This window comes from Schistosoma haematobium, chromosome 4, assembly GCF_000699445.3.
Source record: "Schistosoma haematobium chromosome 4, whole genome shotgun sequence".
NCBI classification, from domain to species: Eukaryota; Metazoa; Platyhelminthes; class Trematoda; order Strigeidida; family Schistosomatidae; genus Schistosoma; species Schistosoma haematobium.
In genome coordinates, this window is record NC_067199.1 from 1835975 (window position 1) to 1861717 (window position 25743).

At 33.8% G+C, this 25743-nt stretch overlaps 1 protein-coding gene across 1 annotated transcript in view; it reads left to right on the top strand.

Annotated features, from left to right (window-relative positions):
* The window catches only part of MS3_00000362 (uncharacterized protein), an 86279-nt gene that overhangs the window by 51753 nt on the left and 8783 nt on the right, over positions 1-25743 (top strand). The window contains exon 8 of the mRNA XM_051208159.1: positions 21079-21978. Within this exon, the coding sequence (XP_051065945.1) occupies positions 21079-21978 (900 nt within the window). The remainder of the gene's footprint in view (positions 1-21078; positions 21979-25743) is intronic.

Here is a 25743-nt window from a genome sequence, read left to right on the forward strand (position 1 = left end):
CTTACTCTTACTGTACATCGGATTTCCTTTAATAAAACAATAATAATAATAATAATAATGCTTGATCGAGTTCATGAGATTGTTTGAACATTCAAGCTTTTTTTGCGTGTTATGTTTATGTGCGTGTGTCTACACAGTTGGTGACCAATCAGAAAACAGTTTATTTTAACCAATGAGGTTTTAATGTTAATTATAGTGATAGTTCAAGCACTAGTAGTAGTAGTAGTGGTAACAACAGTAAAAATAATAATAAATAATGAAGTAACGATCCGAGTACGGTTTGTTACTTTCATTTGGGTTATTTTCATCATCTTTTCTAGTTAACTAATATATATATGAGTTAAGATGAACTTAATTTTCCCTGTAATTATGTTTCTAATAGATAGACAGATAAAGAGAAAGATTTTCCTTACTAACTTATTACTTATATGCATTGATTTACATATTTTTATAGTATAGTACAGTTAAGGGTGTTAGTAACATAGATATAAATTTTTTGTTTATCCAATGTTTACGTTTACACAAATGATGTTTATTGTCCTTTCTTTTTGTAAATATATGTTTGTGTGTGTTTTTGTGTGTTACTACTTTGTTTGTTGTTGTTTATACTTTTGAATCTTTTTTCTATGAGATGACAGCCCTGTATTTTGTCTCTCTGATATATATATATCCCGTTTATAAATTATTGAATGTTATTAGTAAAACCATTTATTCAGTGATCTGATTGAATTTTTTCTGTAACGGTTTACTTCTGCTTATGAAGTAGATTTATTCCAATAAATTCAACTTTTATTTTTACCTTAATCCACTAACATGATGGATGAATTTCTCTGGTTTAGAAATATGTGTTATGATGAAAGTTAAGGGTCACCAAACCATGAAGTCATTGGTTGTTTGTCTCAGTCATGTGCGTAGATCTATGATACCTGGTTGGGGTTTGGTGATAATCACAATCATTACTTCAAGACTTTAGGTGATTTGGTTTAGAATAGTTCACATAAATCTTTTGAAATTCATCTCGTTAATTCTATGTCATCATGAAACTATGATTTGGGTAGAAATACATCTTTGCTAAGCTCTATGTTAATAATGATTTAATAACTGGTTAAATACATAGATGCACCCACCAATGACAGCAACGACGACATTAAAGATCAATTCTACGAGCGGCTGCAGTCAATCATAGAGAAATGCTCAAGAAAGGACCTCACCATTCTGATGGGAGATCTAAATGCCAAGGTCGGAATAGACAACACTGGATATGAAGATATTATGGGACGACATGGACTGGGAGAGAGGAACGAAAATGGAGAAAGATTTGCAAATTTGTGTGCATTCAACAAATTAGTCATAGGAGGCACAATATTTCCACACAAACGTATACACAAGGCTACATGGATCTCACCGGACCACACTACAGAGAACCAGATAGACCATATTTGCATCAAAAAAAAAATTCCGAAGGACAATGGAAGATGTGAGAACCAGGAGAGGAGCTGACGTAGCTTCAGATCACCACCTAGTTGTAGCCAATTTGAAACTGAAGCTAAAAAAGAACTGGACAAGTGGACAAACAGCACTACAAAGGTTCAATACAGCCTTCCTTCGAGATACTGTCAAACTCAATGAATTCAAGATAGCTCTCAACGACAGGTTCCAAGCCTTACAGGATCTACTGAAAGAAGAAGAAACTACTATGGAGGACAACTGGAAAGGCATCAAGGAAGCACTAACTTCAACGTGTCAAGAGGTTCTGGGCCTAAAGAAACACCATCATAAGGAATGGATCTCTATAGAAACACTGGACAAGATCAAAGAAAGGAAGAACAAGAAGGCAGCAATTAACAACAGCCGAACACGAGCAGAGAAAGTCCAAGCACAAGCTGAATACATAGAAGCAAACAAGCAAGTGAAGAGGAGCATTAGAGCCGACAAGAAGAAATACGTGGAAGAACTAGCAACGACGGCAGAAAAAGCTGCTAGAGAAGGAAATATGAAACAGCTCTACGATACAACGAAGAAACTATCAGGGAAATACAGTAAACCAGAGAGGCCGGTCAAAGACAAAGAAGGCAAGCCAATCACTGAAATTGAACAACAGCGAAACAGATGGGTAGAATACTTCGAGGAACTCCTGAATAGGCCGGCTCCAATGAATCCACCGAACATCGAAGCAGCACACACAGATCTTCCTATAGATGTCAACCCACCAACGACGGAAGAAATTAGAATGGCCGTCAGACAAATCAAGAACGGGAAAGCAGCAGGACGCGACAACATACCAGCTGAAGCACTGAAATCAGACATCGAAGTAACCACAAGCATGCTTTACCCTCTATTCAAGAAGATTTGGGAGGAGGAACAAGTGCCAATGGACTGGAAAGAAGGACACCTCGTCAAGATTCCAAAGAAAGGAGATCTGAGCAAATGTGAAAACTACAGAGGCATTACACTACTGTCAATACCAGGGAAAGTCTTCAACAGATTGTTGCTGAACCGGATGAAGGATGCAGTAGATGCCCAACTTCGAGATCAACAAGCTGGATTCCGAAAGGATCGGTCGTGCACAGACCAAATTGCAACACTACGGATCATCGTCGAACAATCAGTTGAGTGGAACTCGTCACTATACATCAACTTCATTGATTATGAAAAGGCATTCGACAGTGTAGATAGGACGACGTTGTGGAAACTTCTTCGACACTACGGAGTTCCTGAGAAGATTGTCAATATTATCCGGAACTCATACGACGGACTACAGTGCAAAGTAGTGCATGGAGGACAGCTGACAGATGCATTCCAAGTAAGGACCGGAGTCAGACAAGGCTGTTTACTCTCTCCCTTCCTCTTTCTTCTGGTGGTCGACTGGATTATGAAGACCTCAACATCTGAAGGAAAACACGGAATACAATGGACAGCTCAGAACCAATTAGACGATTTGGACTTCGCAGATGACCTAGCCCTCCTATCACGTACACACGAACAGATGCAGATGAAGACAGCCAGTGTAGCAGCAGTCTCTGCATCAGTAGGCCTCAGCATACACAAAGGGAAAACCAAGGTCCTCAAATTCAAAGCGGAGAACAGCAATCCAATCACCCTTGATGGCGAAACTCTGGAAGATGTAGAATCCTTCACATATCTGGGAAGCATCGTCGATAGACATGGAGGTTCAGATGCAGACGTAAAGGCGAGGATTGGCAAAGCAAGGGCCGCATTCCTACAATTGAAGAACATATGGAACTCAAAACAACTTTCAACCAATATCAAAGTGAGAATCTTCAATACGAACGTCAAGGCAATTCTACTGTATGGAGCTGAAACTTGGAGAACTACAACAACCACAATCAAGAAAGTACAAGTATTTATAAATAGCTGTCTACGCAAGATACTCAACATCCATTGGCCGGATACCATCAGCAATAGCCTTCTGTGGGAGAGAACAAACCAACTTCCAGCTGAAGAAGAAATTAGGAAAAGACGATGGAAATGGATAGGACATACATTACGCAAATCGTCAAACTGCATCACGAGGCAAGCTCTAACTTGGAATCCTGAAGGGAAGCGGAAAAGAGGAAGGCCAAAGAACACATTACGTCGGATAATAGAAGCAGATATGAAAAGGATGAATTACAACTGGAAGGAGCTAGAAAGGATTGCCCAGGACAGGGTTGGATGGAGAATGCTGGTGAACGGCCTATGCTCGTTCACGAGGAGTAACAGGTGTAAGTAAGTAAGTAAGTAAATACATAGATAACTAGCATTTTAAGTAGGTTTGCAAAATGTACAAATGTGTCCAGACCAATAAACAGGATTAGTCGCTAATTGTAAAACTTCTATGTGATGTATATAATCTCTGGTCAAATGACTTTAAGCGATTATACCACGTTCAGCGAGATAGATTCCTTGATTCTCTTTAGATTTGATCCATTTCTCTTGAAAATGTACTTTCAACATATAGTATATCTATCACTATTGCTGTCATTATTGTCACTCTCCTTTTCATGCTTTTCTCAATTTCTTTGATTGCGGTGGCGTAAGAAGTAATAAATTGAGTCGCTACATTTTTTTTGGCAAATTTTATATTTGACTGGTTGACAGCAATGCATAGTTCATAATTTTATGAGTAAAGGGAATTAATTCTCCTATTCAATTTGCATTAGGTTGAGATCCTATCTGTTGACATATGTACATGAATGGTTTTCAATAAATTATAAACAACTTAGATTGTCCCAGTGAACATTGTCCTCATTGTCAAACTTATTCTCATGCAACACAGTGACTAAATGCAATTTAAGTACTCGTCTATAGATCACAGTCATCGATGTTATTTGGCTGTTCAAAATGACGTGAATGTAGAGCGATGTCCAAACTTATGAAATTGTTGTTTAGAACGTACATAGTTTGATCACTAGGTATAACTATCACTTCATAGTTCTATTCTGAGATTTAATCTTTTATGTATAACTATAATTACTCGATAATATTTATTGAAAACTGAGACTAAACTTGATAGAATTTCGAAATGACAAGGAATATTCACGTGAATGCTTTTTTTTGTTTAATTCCCTGAGCTACATGCTTTGGTTATGTAGCTTTTTTTGTTATTCTGAACAACAATAACATCAGCGCTTCCGTCAGTCAAACTCAACTTAGAACCTGGTACATATGCACATTATAGGTATCATTACCAAGGTTTTATTTGATAATTTCGAAGAAATTGAACATTGGGTAGATTGTTATAAATAACTATTTGTAATATCCCAATAAGTAGAAAAATTAGATTTTCTGACGTGACTTAATGTAAGCCACTTCTCCAGAGAATAAATAACCAAATTAAAATTAATCCAAGTTTAAATAGTACAACGGAACAATAAGAAAATCTATTTTTTCTACTCATTGAGATACTACAAATATATTATTTATTTATATGCACATCAGTTCAACTTTCCACACATTTGTATAGCCAAATGATATTGTCAGGGCAAATCTCAGAGTACTAAAGGTAGTAAGTGTATTAGTGGTAATAGAAGGATTAAGCAGCCAAGATGCAAATTAGTGAAAAGCATTTATGAGGAATTTCGAAGCTTATGATTGAAGAGAGTGTACCAGAACGATTTTGGTTCATGTCATTTAAGTTTTCTCACTATTGGTTGCGATAATTTCACGGACCGCAACCAAGTAGTTTGCATCTACCTACATGGCTCAGTTTAATTACCAGTGACTTACTTCATAGGCTGATCTTAAGTCTCTGTTTGGTCGCCCCTTAGTGTTCTTTTAACCTACTCTCACACTAGTCGTCATTGTGCTTCATGATAGCCAGTTGATAGGGATAAATAACTCATGTTCTAATTATATCAGTCGGTAAAGTTTTACTACCTCGTCAATAATCAGCACTTCATCTTGCTCAAAGAATTAAACATTACTGATAAATATAAACTATTGTTCAATGCTTTTGCCGGTTTTTTGGTTAATATCAAACTGTGAGGAATAATTATTTTGAAATAACGCGCTTATCCTTTACAATTCACCTATCGAAGTCTCGAATGTTATATAAGTTATGTCAAAAAAGTTTCCCATTTATTTATATAACTAAAAAACGTACTCCACTCAAAGTAAAATCTAATAACCTTTTAGGCAATGTACTGTGTTACAGATCTTACAATTAATTAATTAATTAAAATAACATTTATTGCAAAATACTGTCCGATTAATAATAAAACTAGAGTTGATTTATAAGCAAAGATAGTGGTTAGCACTGGAATCGAGGACACGCGTTTCGTCCTATTTGGGACTCGTCAGCTGGATGTACCTGCATCTCGGAGTTGATTTTCACTCTGGGACAAGAACCTAGTACGTCGTCGCGTCATCCACCTAGCTACTGAGTCCTGATAGCCACTTGCTGATAGAATGGGGTGAAGTTTAAATTCATTTGATATTGTTTACTTGAGTCTACCCATTTCTTATAATACTTGTGAAATAAAGCAATATCAAGGCACTACGCACAATATGCACATATGCCAATAAATACTGATCAATTGTGATTCGAAACATCAATGGGAAGACTCAAGTAAGAAATATCAAATGAATTTAGAGTGGATTTAGTTATAGCTTAACATGGAGTCACTCCAACCCTTAAATTGACAAATGCTTCACGGCTATATACACCTTATGTAAATGATATACTTTAAGCATTCACTCAAGTCAATATTTTATAATGATTATTTATTTATTTGAACACATAAATATTGGTACAAGCGGGCACCAGATACATATGCGCCACACAGATCTCATTTGATATGTGTGAGGGCTGTGATACTGCCTGGGTGCCCAAACCGAACCAGGTGGTTTTCTTACGGAGCCACACCTGGAGCCTTCGACCTGATCCACAAGGCAGTGGAGCAACTTAAGGGGATACATTTGCATGGTAGCCGGTGACCAATAATTGGTTCATACGCCATTTGTTCCTTCAGGATCCTTGAGCCCATGTGCACCATTGGTTTGGAATCAGAGTTTTCCACATCTACTAGGTAGACTCTCCATGTCCACCAACCTGATTAAAGCGCCGGACATTCGCTTTTCGTCCTCTCAATTCCGTAAACAACACCAATGTTACGAGAAGGCAGTGAGTTGGACTTTCCTGGCGTGGCCATGTGAGAGCATTTCGAGAGGAAGAGCGGACTCTCCCCACTCTCGGCCATAACAGGACATTTGGAGGCACTAATAATTGCTTAACTTCCAATCAGTTTTCATTCATCTAAATTAAAAGGCATTACTGTATCCAATAAATACATAGTATATTATGATTATTTATTCATAAATTATTTGAGAATAATATCAAAAATGTTATTTGTATTATTTATAGATAAACCAATAATTCTTATCATTTATATTATTATGATTATTATTATTATTATAATCTCCTTTTTCTCTACTAACTATACTGTTTATTATCATTATTACTTCAATGCCAAGATAGTTTTCAATTGTTTTTCTCATTTTACATATATACATATGTACCCACTTTCTCCCTCTCTCTTTATCTATGAAGCATATATTCACACACACACACACACACACAGAGAGAGAGAGAGAGAGAGATAACCTATTTATTAGACAAATGTTTTTGATACCTCTAAAATTAAATTGATTTTTGTCAATAACTTCAGTTCAGTTAACATAAAAATAGATACTTTCTTTTTTTATATGCTAAAATATAAAATTCTCATTATACAAAGATTGAGTTGAATAGACTTTGTCGGGAATCAATTAATATGTTATATCACCAATTTCTAGTGCTTTTCATTCATTCATTCTCTCTCTCTCTTTTTTTTTCTCTTTCTCTTTCTCTTTCTCTTACCATGCATCCAAACATCTACACATTAGTGATGTGATTATAGAATTTTCGAAATGCATTCAATGATATAGATAGGTTGGAAAATCACTATATTTGACGGGACACATTTTGTACGATTGTCAAGTTTACCAGTTCAGTATTGTTAATACAGCACTTAACCGATGTTCAATCGAGTTTAAATTGTGATAACTAGTAACCAGTCAATAATGCTCGATTTCACAGAATAGATATAATCAAGGATTATCCCATTTAAATTGATTATTACTGTTATAGAGTGAAAATTCTTATACCTATCTGTGATATATTTACTGTCATCAAATGATTAATTCGGTACATTTTTTCCATGGTGTGTCCTTTATCTGAATCGATTATTTTAATGTTAGTAACTGTTGTTATGTGCTTCATATGTATGTGCTTTTTTTTTAACAGTCGCCAGTCTTGTTGATTTAGCCTTTCAGGTTACATATACATCAAATGTGAATAGTCGGTCTCTAAAAAAAGATGAAGTTAATTATTTATTTAGTTTTTTTTAAAAGATATTCATCCCTCTTAGTTACTCATCAAACACTTTTCTATTTGTCTTATCTAACAGTTGTGGGGCAGTTTTGTAGTGATTAAGACATCTAATTTTCAACCAAGTTCGAGCCCCTCCTCACCTACTTCTTTTCGGACAACCGGATAGTATCAAGCAGCCTTTACACCTGGAGTGTGACTCATATTCATGTATTTATTATTACCATTTTTTTAAAATCATTTTTAATAAACACAATGGTTGAAACTCTCGCAGATTTAAACTTCATTGCGCCTACTTCGTTCGAATCAGTCCAATATCACCACTAACCCCCTCCCTTCCACATACTCAAATAAACAAGTCACAATACTTGAAGGTGAATGTATAAACTATGTGGTAACTGAACTACACTAAATATTCAATGCGTATTCAGAATATTAATGGATACCTCGGTAAAATATCTCATTTTACTGCTTGTTTTATAGACTTGTTCATGTTTCCTACATGTGATCATAAGAATTCGTACGTTGCGAACTTTTAAATTCTCTTCTACTCAACTTAGCTTATTACTGTGCAAAAAAATTGATGATCTTTTGTATTTTCTATGGTAGAAACGAGCCTTATCACAGCAATAAGCTTTTAATTTCTTATCTGTTAGCTATTTATCAGGTACAGATTCATATATATATATATATATATATATATATATATATATATATATATATATATATAAAAACACATCAAACTTTTTGTCATTTTTCTGTCGTTATCTATTATTATTCGAATTTTTTTCGTCTAATACCATATTTGATGCAAGTAGTTCACACTATGTGTTACCTCATTGATTACTTATGCCTGTTACCCCCTCCCCCGTGGAGGAACGTAGACCACCTACCAGAATTCTCCATCGAAATCTGTCACGGGAAATCCTTTCCAGTTGTTTCCAGACCTCATTGATAGTTAAGTTAAATAACGTCAACGGGTAGATACTCATAAATGTGTTAAAATATTTTTTGGTGTAATTCAACCATCATTAGATATGTATTGGATGATATATGTTATGTATAAAGTTCTCCCTTCTCTAATGTTCATACACTTTCGAAATGTAAGGCATTTCATGTATTATATAAAATATAAAATAGTATTTTACGATGGTAGTTTGTGGTAGTCAACAGAATTCCCATTCATCTCGACATTGTCCACACAGTATTAAATTACATTGCAAATTTATAGATAGAATTTAATAGACAACATCCAATAAATATTTGGGTGGGAATTTTTGTATCTTCAGGTATATGAAATAAAACTCCTAACATTATGTACATACTTACTTACACCTTTTACCCTCGTCGAGGAGCATAGGCTGCTCACCAGATTATATATATATATATATATATATATATATATATATATATATATGGGTTACTTAATGACTGCGCAGTTTTGCGTAATAACAATGAGGAGATTAGTTAACATTCGATCTTATATATATAATGAAACTATAAAATAAGACATAAAAAAGACTGAAAGTTATCCGGTTTTATAAAGTTATATTTTATTGATACAATGAAGTAAATTGCCTATGAGTATTTATCTTGTCCCTGTGACATAAAATTTCTTGTATCACTGTCTAGTGATTTCATGATACCTAGAATGAATTCATGTGTTTTTGCTTTCTTAAAATCTCATGATATATTTATCTATACTTTATTCAACATTTATTTCTTCTTTATATTCTGTGAATAATACACTCTTGAATAACTGGTATATATATAGCTATTATGTAACTCATTGTCACTATTGTTTTATTTCAAAAAAAAAAAAAAAAAACTTTGGTGTAAAACCTTATCTTCATTTGTTATTCTCCTTCTAAACTTTGTAATCCATCAATTTCACTTTTTCAACATCATAAAAAATATTTCATTCATCGATTACCTCATGTACAAAGTGACAGTTTATGTACTCAACTTTGAGTCAGACCAAATTTATGAGGAGGAGTGAACACAATAATGGTTAATAATAGTACTTTTATTAATAATAATGTAGTGATTAAAAAATTCAGGGACAGTAAACAATTTATTTTTTTAATGCAAAATCAAACAGTGACTTTTTAAAACACAAAAATCATACATTAAATACATCATTTGCGTTTGTCTTTTACATACTTCATCGTTTTTCCAACCTTGTTGTTATTCCGATGAATCGCTGCTTTCTTTCTTCTTCTCCCTTTAATTTCAATCTGTTATTATTATTATTATTAATAGTTTTCTTCAATATTATAGTTTTGTACAATATAGAATTCTCAGCACAAGGTATTCTTCTTCTTATTATTATTATTTTAACACATGGATATTGGTACAAGGAGGCACCAAATACATATGCGCCACACAAATCTCATTCGATATGTGTGAAGGCTGTGATACTGCCCGGGTGCCCAAACCGAACCAGGTGGTTTTCTTAGGGGGCCACTCCCCGAGCCTTCGACCTGAAGGTCTGATCCACAAGTTAGTGGAGCATCGTGAAGAGATACAGTCCCATGTGAGCCGGTTACCAACAATTGGTTCATATGCCATTTGTTGCCACAGGATACTGGAGCCCATGTGCACCATTGATTTGGTTTGGGATCCAGTTAAAGCACCGGACATTGGCTTTTCGTCCTCTCAATTTCATAAACAACGCCCCCGCCACGGGAAGGCAGTGAGTAGGGCTTCCCTGGTAGAGGCTATATACGCGTGGCCATTTGAGAGCATTTCGAGAGGGAGAGTGGACTCTACCCACTCTCGGCCATACCAGGGCATTCGGGGGCAACAAGGTATTCCAACAAGTTTCTATTACAAAGAAATAAAAATAAAAACAAAAAAGATGGGAAAGGTGAAAAAAAGATCTGAAATTGTACAACTTTCCAAATTAGAGACATGTTTAAGAATGCAGGTTATTGACTAGGTTAACTCTAACAACCTGTTCGTCACAGAGTATATTTACTAGGTAAGGTATTATGTAACTTTTATACTGTTTCTTACGTGCATGAATTTTAATGTAATAACGTCTGGTTCTACAGGGAAGGTATACAAGGAGAAAGATATGAGTGAAGGGGATGGTAAGTATCTGATAACATAACGCCTGTCAGAAGTTTGCATGACTTTAGATGTCTATCCACAACCATATTAATTATGACCTTAAAAGATTCACCACACACCTTGCTAACTGCCTTCAGCACTCTCCGCAATATAGCAAAGTCTTTACTCAAAAGCTCGGGAAAGAATAATAGAGAACAGTAAAGAATAATAGGTAACATGCAGGAGTTGACAAATTGTAAGAGTATATGACGAGTAATCCCCAAAACATGCAGTCTCTTTATGTAGTAAGTCAGACGGAAAACTTTGTTCGATAACAATAAAACATGAAAAGACCAAGAGAGATCAGAGGAAAACGTAACACTAAAATAATTGACCTTCCACACTGTTTTTATCAAAGAGTCTCCAATCGGATCCCAAAATGATGTTTTGAATACTGTTCATGTCTTATGCTGATAAACATTCCGCTTTCAATCCCTGCCACATATATTACTTATATCTTTTCTCATACCAAATCATATCAAAAGGAAAGTAAAATAATAATAATAAGATAGCGAGACAAATATCACGTTGGATTGTTTAGACTGTCAATAAAAACGTACAGTAAATTGTTTTTAATAGAATTTCAATCATTGTATTCATTTTGTTGTTGTTTTTGTTGTTGTTAAAAAAAACATATTTACTTACCTAATGAATAAATAATGATACTAAAGGATAAAATAGATTCATTAATTTTACTTAAACTTATCAACTTGTTACTATTCTATGTTATTATTACATTAATCAAGAAGACAGTTACATATTTATATCTTTTATTTTGTGACATGGCTCAAAATCGATCACAATGGTGTAGGTGTATACACTCTTTGTCTTCCCTTAAACTATGAGATTAAAATCACTTCATATCTTTCATTCTACCAACTAATTGTTTCTTCCTGTATTATATCCTTATATGCAATGTTTCTTTTATATATTACCACCATTGAACCAACTACTTCTGTAAATTCGATGTTCATCATGTTGTGCTAATGAGGTATGTCAACTTGGACTGATGTATATATATGCCTTGTCCTACGTTGTAGTTCATTGACTAGGACAGCTTTTGTTTTGAATCTCTTAAAAACTACATTGAATATATCCTCTATGTACAAGTTGATTAGATTTTGTATTATCTAGATTTTACATTCTATTGGTAGTTGATCAACTAACATCACTATTGATTTTGAAACTTAACTCTTTCATCTTCATCTCATTCCATTCCATCACTGTCTCCTTATTATTTCTTGATTTCAATGTTAGAAATGTGTTATCTATCTATACATCACTTACTGATTTTTATAACAGTTATCAACTTTTTTTCAATAGATATGCTATTCAATATATTTATTTATTAAAAAAAACATTCAACTTTTCAGTCAGTCAGTCAGCTACAACGTAGCACCAGGCAAATATATACATCGATTCAAGTTGCCATACCTTATTAGCACAACAAGATGAACACCAGATTCATAGAAGTAATTAATTCAATGTTGGTAATATATAAAAGAAAGATTGCATATAAAGATATCTTATAACCACAAAATCATTGGTATTCACTAATGAGCAACAGTTCTCCATAAGCTCTAACTCGACTAGTCGTGTTCAAGTAAAGACCCTTCACAAGATTTATGTACTTTCAATGTACACCTTTCAATGACAGACTCTGTCATAGAACCTCTCGGTCTACAGAGTTAAATGCTGCTGCTGACAAGTGGACTGAGTCATGTTGGTAGGTGTAGACTACCTGGTTGGGAACCACGAGATGATAGCAACCGATGGTTAGAGACCCTGAATGACATGGCTCAAAATCGTTTGGAATGGCACAGGTGCATACACTCTTTGTGTTCTCCCAAATTCTAATCTTCTGAATTCTTCATGTCCCTTTTTTCCTCTTTCCAAATTTATTTCACTGGATTATACTCTTTAAATAACATCTCCAAACCCTAATCTTCCCTATTACTGCTTATACTCTTGCTACCTCTACCACTACGGGATTTGAATCGACAACTACATCTCTGTGCTAATGTGGTATGGCAACTCGAACTGACGTACGTACGTACGAAGTTCTACTTTGTTACTGACTGACTGACTTTTAAGTCAAAAAAAGAAAAAAAGAAAAGAAAAGATCACCATTATCGGATACCGATAACTATGCATCTGTTCAACGTTTAATAATTCTTAAAGTGGATAAAAAATGGATCAATTTGAACTATTACTGATACTTTATAATCCACCTAATAGAAAGGGGAACAATTTTAAATAAATAAGAACTAATTTTCTATAGGAATAATGTTAAAATTGTCAGTATTATTATGAACATTTATCAAAATGAAAATGTTCGCTTTCTGTATTCTGAGAAAAAGAGAAAGAAGAAAAAAAAAGGAGGAGGAGGAGAAGAGAATTTCTCTATCTTTTCCTTTTTTTTACCCTAAGTGTTAACATTTCTCTCTATGGTGGACATATTCAGTTTCTTTAGCATAATATGTATTAGTATGTGTACCATGTGTATTTTTATTTACCTGTCTATATTGTAAATGAATTGTTCTTCTTTGAGTGTACACAGACATGTTACTTGTATTATAGGTACGTATATCATTTCATATTTATATACACCTGATATTCTATTAGTTTTAAACTATTTTCTTTCTCCTATTCGTTGTCTTTTGGATCGATGTGGAATTTTGCTTGGAAACATTACCGTTATATATATATATATGCAAGATAATTGAAAAATGGATAAGAGTAGTAGTGATGAACAACTCTTGAACTGTTGTTGTTGTTGTTGTTATTGGCCTAAATTAGAACATAATCCATGTTAGACTTTTTGATGAAGAAGCGATAGTATAGTCTATTCTTTTATATATAAGGCAAGCTGTGAACCACATGTGGAGAAATTCGAACACTTCACTTTTATCTGAAGCTCCACGACCAAACCATCCAGCTCAGAGAACAAAACTCCATCATATATATATATATATATATATCTTCAAACTTAAAATGTTTACAACTGAGCATGATAGAAATGAAAAATTTCCACTGTTAATTTGTAATTTTAATAGTTTTTCAATAATTAGTACTTATTTTTCTCAACTCACTGACCATATATATACCATATTCATTTTTATTTAACCTTGTAAGTGAATACGGAGTCTGGGTGACATGGTTCAGAATCGTTCACAATAGTGTAGGTGTCAACACACTTTGTCTTCCCTTAAACTATGAAATTAAAATCACTTCATATCTTCCATTCTACCAACTAATTATTTCTTCCTGTACTATATCCTTATACACAATCTTTCTTTTATATATTACACCATTGAAGTAACTACTTCTATGTATTTGATGTTCATCATGTTGTGCCTAATGAGGTATGGCGACTTGAACCGATGTATATATGTGCCTAATCCTACGTTGTAACTGAGTGACTATTGAAATGATATTTTTTTGAGAATCGAATAACATCTACTTGGATTTTTTCAAATATTTGTGTAATATTATTAGTTTTAACATTCACAGCATATTACTTACTTACGCTTGTTACTTCTCGTAGACGAGCATAGTCCGCTCACCAGCATTCTCTATCCAACCTTGTCCTGGTCAATCCTTTCCAGCTCTTTTCAGTTGTTATTCACAATATATTACATATATTTATATTAAGTTGAATATATATGATAATAAATTCCAAATTATATAATCTAATTGTTGATAAACATTATGTGGTTTAACCTGTCCATTCTTCTATTAGATTGACTATAGTTATTTCCAAACTAATTTTCTAGTTAGATGAAATGGAAAGTGAATTTTGAAGTTATGATTGATCAATTTTTTAAAATCACAAATGTTTATACAAATATTACTAGAAGTTCTCTTACTGTTCTAGTTTTGATTACATTCTGTGAAGTAAACTTCATTCCAAGCATAGATTGTTTCATCAGTTTTTCAATTCATTTAGTTCTAGACCAATTTGCAGATCATATTGAAGAAGTTATTTAGAGAAAATATTTAAAGTGGTTATATGGATATACGATTTTTCTGTATCATTTCTATTCTTAGCGCTTAAACGACCAACTGTTACCCCCCCCTCAAAAAAAGGTTCATCAGTTTGAGCATCCCCTTCCTCACTTCATCTTATCCTATGTTAAATAATATGTCGGTATTACTAGTAGTTATCTCGTAGAAACATGTGACTTAAAGTCATGCACTTGTTAAGTTAACTTTATTATTATTAATAGTAATCATAATGATAATAATCCTAATAGGAGCATGTGAGTCCTGAGATCTGTTTTTATTCATAAACCAATGTGGTTTGAGTGTGTATTGGGTATGTTGAGTTATCACAAAGCGCGATGTTTCCTGGTACAGAGGAGTAGGTTAGGCAGCCAGAAAAAAAAAGACGTAGGATGAGTTCATAAAATTATTCATTGTTGTGTTAATAATAAATACAAACTATCTGATTATGATTCGCTTGATTATTGTAATCAATGATTAGAAATGTTGAATAAAATGGTTCAGAATCGATTACAATGAACTTGGTGCATTCACTCTTCTTCTGAATTCTCCTTGTCTCTTTTTTCTCTTTCCAAATTTATTTCACTGGATTATACTCCTTGAATTACATCTTCAAACCCTAATCTTTCTGATTACTGCTTATACTCTTACCACCTCTACCACTATGGGATTTGAATCGACAATTGTATCTCTATGCTAATGTGATATGGTAACTTGAACTAATGTGCGTAATTACGAAGTTCGACATTGTTGCTAACTGACCTGCGTATAATTCTGTTTCTTATTAATACTTTGCTCTCTCTATCCATCTATCTATTCATTTCTTTCTTTCTTGCTGTATTGATGATGATAATGGTTGACAACAAAGTGGTATTAATGTTTGCCTTCATCTACTTTTTAATATTTCATAAGACAATTTCACTAGACAAGCAGATAGATAAATATTTATAAGTTATTAATTATTAATAATGTCTTATTGTTTAATCTTTTTTGTATCTAATATACATTTTCATTCTACTCAACACCTACAATACTTAATTGTTTATTTCATTTATGATGAGCATAATTCTTGGTGGAATCCTACTTGTGATATTCAAGAGAGAGAATGATAATTTTTTGTCTATCAGTATATTCTTTATTTCATTTGAAATCATGAACTGATCTAAGTTAGACAGTTAGTAAGAACCTAAAAACACTGAACGGTTCAATTCACTTGAATCCTCCCATTGATGTTTAGGATTGTAATTGATCAATCTCTTATTGGCATATGTGCATACTGTACGGATTACCTTAATTCACAAGCATTATAAGCAAAGATGGATAGTGGCTAGCAGTGAAATCTGGGATGCGTTTTTCGTCCTCTTTTAGACTCGTTAGCTCAATGTGCTTGGATCTCAGAGTTGATCAGTGGCAGTCCTAAAAAAAGACGATTCAAGTAGACAATAACAAGTAAATTTAAACTTCACTCCATTGCATGAACAAGTGGTTATCAGGGCTCAGTAGCTAAGTGGATAATGCGATGGCGTTTGAAGCGAACTGTACTGGTTTCGAGTGCCAGAGTGAAAATCAACTCTGAGATGTAGGCACATCCAGCCGACTAGTCCCAATTAGGACGAAACGGGCGACAAACTGGATTCCACTGCTAGCCACTATCGGTTTTTGCTTATAACAATAGTGTGGGTAAATAAGTGGTAAATGGAGTGTAAATTCCATTAGAATTGTAATTATACCTTTCTGATGAATGCTAACTGTTACAAAACCTATGTTCAAAGCTTCCTAATGAAAAAGGTGTTTGACTTGAGTGATCACGCACAGTTTACCTCTTGTTTAAAAGATAATTATCAACTATTTGAATCTAAGATCAATTTTTATAACACTCAATTCATTTCATAAAATTGAATTCAGTTTTGTACTTTTTTTCTCTACAAGTTTCCAAGCATCTTTATGATGATGATGATGATGTTGATAATCTGGAATGCGTATAACATTCACGTGATAGTAGTTTATTTTTGGATCACTTTCAAATTGATCATTTAGTTAGTTCATATATGATTCTTTTGTTGAGATTTAACTTGTTTCAATTAAATCTTTTCTTAATATTTAAGTATGTTTGTTTATTTGATTGTATTGATCCATTGTGACCTTGTTGTCGAATGAATATTTTTATGCAAGCAGTCCTATATATATATGTATATAGACTTGATGTATGTAAAGATAAAGAGATACACTTTCTTCTATGTGAACTATGACATTTAAGACCACCTACTGTTAGAGAGAGAGAGAGAGAGAGAGAGAGAGAGAGAGAAAAAATTTCCTCAGGTCAAGTTTACTGTATCCTCCAATCATCCACCCATACACATCCCACTTCCTTATATTCTTTGTTATGTCCACTTATTGTTATCTTTTCTTTATTTATTTTTCTTTCTGTTATGACTTTCTTGTTGTTTATCTTTGGTTTATTATATATACAGATTATATGCATATATTTCATTGTTGCACTATTTATTGACTACATCAGTAAGACTAGAAGTAGTAGTAGCTTTCCTTTGTTGTCTGAACTGTTGGTTGTATTTGAACCTTGTGTTTACTTATTAAATCAAGAGAATGAGAGAGAGAGAGAAAGAGAAAGGTATCCAGATGAATTAGGATAGACATGGATTTTAATCAATTTGTTAAAATCTCGTCTGGGGCAGAATAATGATAATCATTTGTGGGAATAAACTATTGTCTTGCCTATGTATACACATGAACGAACATGCAATAAAGGTAAATTAGAAAAACGTGATTGTTGTTGTTGTTTTTTCTTCTTTCATTAAAGGATTCATGTTACAGTATCGTGTGTTCACCTTTTTTTATTGTTTTATTGTAGTCTGGTATGTTATTTATGAAACTTAGAAAATAAAACCCCATGATAGCAAGAATAATAATAAGTAATAATATTGGGTAGATTTTAAGGTGATACTTTCTATGTCTGATATTAGATGAGACAATTAAACACAATTTTGATTACATCACATTATTTACCTGTTCCTTATTTAGTAATAATAAAATAATCTTAACATAGAATAGTCAATATTGTAATAAATCCCTATATTATATCCAGTTTATTATTATCTCATTACCAGTTACAGATACGTGTATTTTTCTTTCTGCCTCGTGTTATTTTTGAGAACTAGTTAAAAGTACCTAATCGCTCCTTCTGATCTGAGCCATGTTGGTAGATGCAGACTACTTGATTGGGGTCCGTGTGACTATCGTAACCAATGGTTGGAGACTGTTGGTGACATGGCTCAGAATCGATCACAATGGCGTCAGTGTATACACTCTTTGTCTTCCCTTAAACTATGAGATTAAAATCACTTCATATCTTTCTTTCTACGAACTAATTCTTTTTTCTTGTACTATATCTTTATATGCAATCTTTCTTTTCTATATTACCACCATTGAATTAACTACTTCTATGAATCTGGTGTTCATCATGTTGTGCTAATGAGTAAGGTGTGGAAACTTGAACCGATGTATATATGTGCCTGATCCTACGTTGTAACTGACTGACCCAATTGCTCAAAGCTAAATAGCTAGAGCAAGATTCGAACCTCTAACTGTAGTAGTTGAAACTTAACTAGTAAACCATATCACTATGCATATTTAATTTGTTATTTTTCAAAAGAATTTATATAAAATTTTGGTCTAGGTTGTCAAGTGAAATGTTGGATTCATTTAAAATTTAATTAGTGAGATCTTACTCATATAAGTATTGTCCATAATGTTTTATATATAAAGGAGTCCAGTTTTACAATTATATGTCTTTTATATATCGCTAGATTTGATTCATGAACTTGCTTGTAATAGTTTTCCCAAGTAACAGACTAATTTCTAGTTAACTTATCGAGTGGATAATATCAGTGTTATCCTTAATTTTCATGAATTGAATGTTGTATACTATTGGTTACACCGAGAAATGGGGGGGGTTAGTGGTTAAATGATTCAACTTTCAAGTGATATGTTGTAAGTTCGAGTCCCCACTCCACATTGATACTGGAAACTGGTTAGTATCATTTCACCTCGCACAAATTATATATATATAATCATTTTCCGTAGATTCATTCTTATTGCTTGCTGTTACTGTGGTTATTTCAGAGGTGATAAATGGTAATGCATAGGAAGAGAGAATTGTTGATTAATAATTTGTCCTAGTTATTGGTTAAATCATTAAAAACGTAAATGAACCAAGAAATTAATTTTACTCATCTTAATTTGAATTTATCTATACTATATATAGATGTTATAATTATGTATATTTCTCCCTTCTACTTACCATTACTTTTGTTTGATCTTATCCCCATTTTACAACTCTCTATACCACCTAATCACATCCATACATTCAATGTATATTGGCGTGCGTGCATTGACATGGGTTCGCATCCTGGATATATATACATATAACGCTTCTTTTAATTGTGTTCACTGTTTACCCATTATTATTATTATTAACTGTAGTAAATAGTACTAGTGTGTTTACCTCTTTGTCCCCTTCTTAGCCCATTCACCACTATTATTATTATTATTATTATTATTATTATTATTATTATTATTATTATTATTATTAATTATGGCCTTATATCCATCCATCTAGTGGTTGATTCATTCGTTTACAGCAATCTCTATCATATTGCCCTTCAATTTTTACTGTTTTTCTCTATTGAAAATTTTCTCTATGGGGTTGAAAAGGCGTTTTTTTCGTTCGTTTGTTCGTTTCTGCTTATACTGTTCTTATTTATTTGTTTATTTATTGCTATTTTCTTCTAAAAAATTGTTTACAAATGAAGAGACAGTAATAGAGAGAGAGAGAAAAAAAAGTATCAGTTAGTAGTTAGGATGGAAGAACAGCAGAAATAAACGTGTTATAGTTTTCCTTGTGTGCGTGTGTGTGTGTGTTAGCGTATGGTAGGATCACTCATTCACATGCGTTCTTTTCTCTTTAGCCTTGACTTTAAAAAGAATCTGACCTACTGTATATATTAGTTGGGAGATGTATGTCTGTGCATGTGTACTCTACGTTACTATGTGTGTATGAGTGGTAGATATTGTTTATTTCTATTTATTCTCTGATTAATTTGTTTTTTTGTTCGTTTTCATTTTTCTAGGCTGTTTAATCTGTAAATAAATATACATTTTGTTTGTTCATTGAATTAAACTGCATTACACACTATGTGCCTTAGATATGCTTAAAAATCAGTGTTTCTTCATCTGGTTTGTGATGTTTACATTATCATTTAGATTTGTAGCTGTTGTTTATCTGTGTATATTTTCGGGATATCAGAAAGACAGGGCTATTAAATGGTGACTATCATGGTATATCGCTGGAGTTAGAAATATGAACTCGTTACACTCCAGTTCAGTCGCATTTATACGACACTTGATAAGTTTCAAGTTAAGACGAAACATTCATTCAATGTTCTATACACGTTTCTTAGATTATTTCCCAGTCTATGACAGAAATTAACAGTCGTTGCAAAAGAGATCTGTATATAAGTGCTGTTAATAATCAGATATGATAGAATTTGTTTCAGATTGTTTGCATTTCTTTGATTCATTTGGATAGTTCATACCGATTATTATTATTAGTGAAAAAGTTAAATAATACCTCGTTTTTAAATTCTGATGCTGAGGTATAGCATTTCTCTGTCTATCATACTCTCTACTACTTGATGTTGTCAAACTTCTTTTCTGTAAAACAAATTGACTTCATGATGTCAGTCAGTGGGTTCATCAGTAAAGCACCTGACTTTTTGACCATTGGATTTCAGGTTTAAATCCTACTTTATACACTTCAGTTTGACATCCCGGATATTATTATTATTAGCAGCAGCTTTCTTTACTCCTTGAAGTGTGGTGTAATCTCGGGTGAACAAACATTGTACACTAAGTAATTAAATAGTATGGCGATTCTTTTCATCTTGATCAATAATTAAAGTCAGTAGTTAATATGACTGGAATTACTAATTTTAAGTAATCTACAATTTGATCAAGTTATTTGTTTGATAAATCACCATATTTAAATGATTTCAAATTATTCTTATTTTAAGGACGTAATATGTGGACCGAATTCCGGACAAATTCCAATTGAACAACAATCTGGGAATATGGAAATGATGTTGTTAGTTAATTCTCGTCATTCTGGTACACCAAAAAGTAGTGGTGAACCATTTCCTAGTGGTACTGTCAGTCCAAGTGTATCCTGTTCCATCTCAAATCTTGGAAGTCGTACAGGTTTGAATTGCAATACAAATTATGGTCCAATTAGTAATTATGGGAACAGTGCTAATACGAATAAACCGATGAATCAGCCATATTTCAATTCATCCGATATGATGGGACCAAATCCAGATTCTATTACTATGAGGACAACTCCTAGTAGTACTCCATGCACACAGCATTTAACTTCTGCTAGTTTAGCTAGTTTAGCACGATTATCTCAAATGTCTGGACCTGAAGGTCCGTACATTCCATCGTGTTCAGCCTCATTTTATAATCCAACCATTGGGAATAGTCTTGGATCAATGCCTGGTCATGCTGTTCACTCAAATCGTAGTGGATCTTTACCTTCCTTTCATCTAGATGGAAGTCCCGTTATACCAACGCCACCTCAAGGAGCACATCATATTATATCTCAAGGTGCACGCAATCATAACTCAAGTCCTGGAAATTGTGGCTCGAAATCACATTTATGCAATCCTAACCAATCATTATCATCGAATATGACTCCTAATAATTGTAATTTACCTCATTCTTTATCATCCCAAACTATTCCAATAAATTCTAAATTTAATTCCCAAGGCTATCCCCATACAAATCCACAGCTTCAACCAACATTACAACAACCACCACAAAATCCTATGGGCACTGTCACTAATTGTGGTTCTTCACTTCCTTCTCCAGTTCCCAATTTACCAACACCATCTCAGCAGCAGCCTCCTTCGATTCAAGTAAGTACCATACCTTTGCTCTGTCTTTTTATACTTGGTGTTTTTTTTGCGGAGATCGTTCAATCTGAGAATAGTTTTTACTCTAAAGTGAAACTAGCCAGGTTTTTGCTAAACTTGTCCCTGATGGTCTGTCGGTTCTTGCTTCTCCTTAGGTTAGGATAATATTTATCCTTGAGAGATTTGAAAAAAACTGCGTTACTAATAATGGTCTTGTTCACCACGGAGTCCAAGGGATAACTGGATGTATCCGATCATCTACAACATTTTTGTGAGTGGTTCTGGTTGTACTACCTTCTTACTATTCAGGTTTAACTGCTAGCGCTATGTCAGTTATATCATTTATCTCACTGACATTACATCCTAGTGCGACTTTGCCCTGAAAGTTTGAATTTGTTACGGTCATTTTTTTATTGCTTTTCAACCATTCTACTTGAAATAGTAAAACCTTAATTATGAAGTATTTCAACGGTAGAAAAGGTCGACCAACGCTTCAGGGTATCATCTACATTCCTGTTAATTTCAATTGGCACTTAGCAAGACATTGAAGTATTAAGGGGGACTGCTAATACCCTTACGACTGTAACTTTCATCATCCACTGTCATATTTCAAAAGGTTACTGTGCTCGATGGCACCATCTTGAAACACCGATTTCGGTGGCTTTGACATGTTCTACGAATGTCGTCCCAGAGAATTCTACGTCGTGCATTGTTTGCCGACTCTGGGACTGGTTGGAAGAAGCGAAGAGGTGGTCAGTGCATGACATGGTGTCGTGGCATGAAAGAAAGCTGCAAAGGACTGGCTTGTGTTGGTCCTTCACGACTCCCTGGTTGGGGTCTGAGAGATGGTGCTACACAGTGGCTAGAGACGTTATCAGATATGGCTCAGAATAGAAGCCAGTGGTGATCCTGCTGTAACCTTCGTTTACTTTCTTCATAAAAACTGGTTGTGTCTCCCTTAACTGAAAGATTTCTTCTGATTGTACCTTTCCGTTCCCTCATTATTACTACACTACCTTACACCAATCTCTTCGTTATTGTTCTCTTTTTTTCTATTTCTCTTCGAATTCTCATTGTTTTGTGTGGCGCATATATATTGGCGCTCTCTTGTACCAATATTTATGTGTTCAAATAAATAAATAATACTGTGCTTGTTATAAAACTTTAAAGTATAAGTTTCTACTTCTTTAAAAGTGTTGGATCTTGTATATGTGTTAAGAATTCTAAAATAGAACAAAACAATCATCGATCATTGACACGAGTCAATAATAATTATTGTTACTATTATTCAAAGTTTTTACTTCAATATGCAATCTTTCTCTTATATGTTGTAGCTGACTGACTGACTTCAATAGTTGTATACAATTTTTTTAAAAAAAATTAAAAAAAAAAACAACAACTAATGAAACAGAATTGAATGAAATGAAAGTTTAGGATGAATTTTGGTTACTTAGTTAGTTCATTAGTTAAAGGTGAATAATTTTCTATTGATTTATTTTAAATCACATAGAAACTAATATGTTGATTTTAAACAACAACTAAAAAACCCCTCCAACCGCCACCACCACCACCACCACCACCACCACCACCAAGGTCATTCTTTATTTCTTGAAAAGTTTAACGAAATAAAATGTGAATAGAAAATTAGAAAATTTTATCAACAACAATTTAGATATTAATGATGATTACAAGTTAGTCTATGAAAGTTACCATATTTAAAAAGAAAAATAATAATCCCTAAAGAGTTGAACGTATGTATGACATCATCAGTTTGTCTATGAAACAGAGGTGTGTTTATTTTGTTTATCTACCTTGTACTCCAAAGGTTGTTGTTGTTGTCTTTTTCCTATGTCACCTTGTATACAAGGTAAATGTTAAGTATTATTCTCAAAAGTTTACACTTACTTTTATAATTGTCACTTGTTTATAATATTGAGAAATCTTCTCTCCCTCTAAATGCAAGTTGTTGCTTCAGGACTGGTCTGCGTTAACACCTGAACTAAGGATAGGGAGTGAAGTAGTCGAACGCGTCGACAACTTCACTTATCTTGGAAGTCTGATCATCCCTAATGGGTTGGTGTCTGATGAAATCTCAGCACGGATTCGAAAATCTCGTTTGGCTTTTGCCAACTTACGTTACCTATGGCGAAGGCGAGATATCCGTCTATCAATAAAAGGACGAGTATACTGCGCGGCAGTCCGTTCTGTTTTACTTTACGGCAGCGAAACATGGCCATTAAGAGTAGAAGACACTCGTAAGCTATTGGTATTTGACCACAGATGCCTTAGAAATATTGCTGGCATCTGCTGGGATCACCGGGTAAGTAATAGTGAGGTTAGACGCAGGGTATTAGGTAATGATGGTAAATCAGTTGATGAGGTTATGAATCTTCATCGACTGAGATGGTTGGGCCACGTATTACGTATGCCCGAACACCGATTACCACGACGTGCAATGCTAACCGGTGTAGGGGATGGTTGGAAGAAAGTTAGGGGCGGCCAAACCAAAACGCGGCATCAGTGCTTGAAGTCACTAACTTCTAGTCTGAGCCATGTTGGTAGATGCAGACTACTTGGTTGGGGTCCGCGTGACTTTCGTAACCAATGGTTGGAGACTCTTGGTGACATGGCTCAGAATCGATCACAATGGCGTCGGTGTATACACTCCCTGTCTTTCCTTAAACTATGAGATTAAAATCACTTCATATCTTTCTTTCTACGAACTAATTCTTTCTTCTTGTACTATATCTCTATATGCAATCTTTCTCTTATATATTACTACCTTTGACCTAACCACTGCTATGAATCCGGTGTTCATCTTGTTGTGCTGATGCGGTATGGCAACCTGGACCGATGCACATATGTGCCTGGTCCTACGTTGTAGCTGACTGACTGACTGAATATTGAGAAATGAAGTTTTCTATATATCTCGGTTACTATCTAGTGTTTAAACATTTGAAATAAATATTGGATTTGAGTCTTACTGTTTCCACATTAGAATGCCCGGGTATATTCAGCTGACGATTTGTAAATTGGGACGATATATACGTTCTTAATTTCAAGTTTAATCGTTATGTAATAAGTTAATTGTTTGGTGGATTATTTTTTCCGTGATTAAATTGATTTAATGGTCGTAGGATATATTGTATTTATTGCCATACCAGAATACTTTAGATGAGGATTCAATGATGAGTGAAGCGGATGTACTACTAATTTAAGGAGCCTTAAAATGAAATAGCTATTTAGTAGTAGTTATTCTCTATTTTCAACAATATTCTTCAGCTGACGACATGATTTCATAAAATTAGTCATTGTTCACATAGCATCTGGTACGAATATGTGTCGGTTAAAGTTGTTACATTTTGCATTGATAGAGTGACTGAACAAGTTAAAAAGATGGCCAGCTAAAGAACTAAAATAATTTCAGTTAAAAGTATATATGAAAGAATACTGGAACTCAAAAAATCTACTCAGGGAGATAATGAATGAATGGATCTACACTATTGTGATCAACTCTAAATCATTTCATGCAATATCTTCAAATATTGAATAAGATTATTGTATAAACCTTAGTCTTTATCAAGTAACATTACTTTTTTAAACTATCCGTGATTTGATGGACTGATGTCACGTCTTACTTCGAAAGCCTATACCTTTCTAACTTTCTCCTACTTCATCCCCAACTTTTAGGACATGACATCATATTAACTGATAATCGGACGATTAAAATCAATTTCGTAGTAACAGTAACTACATATATTATTATTA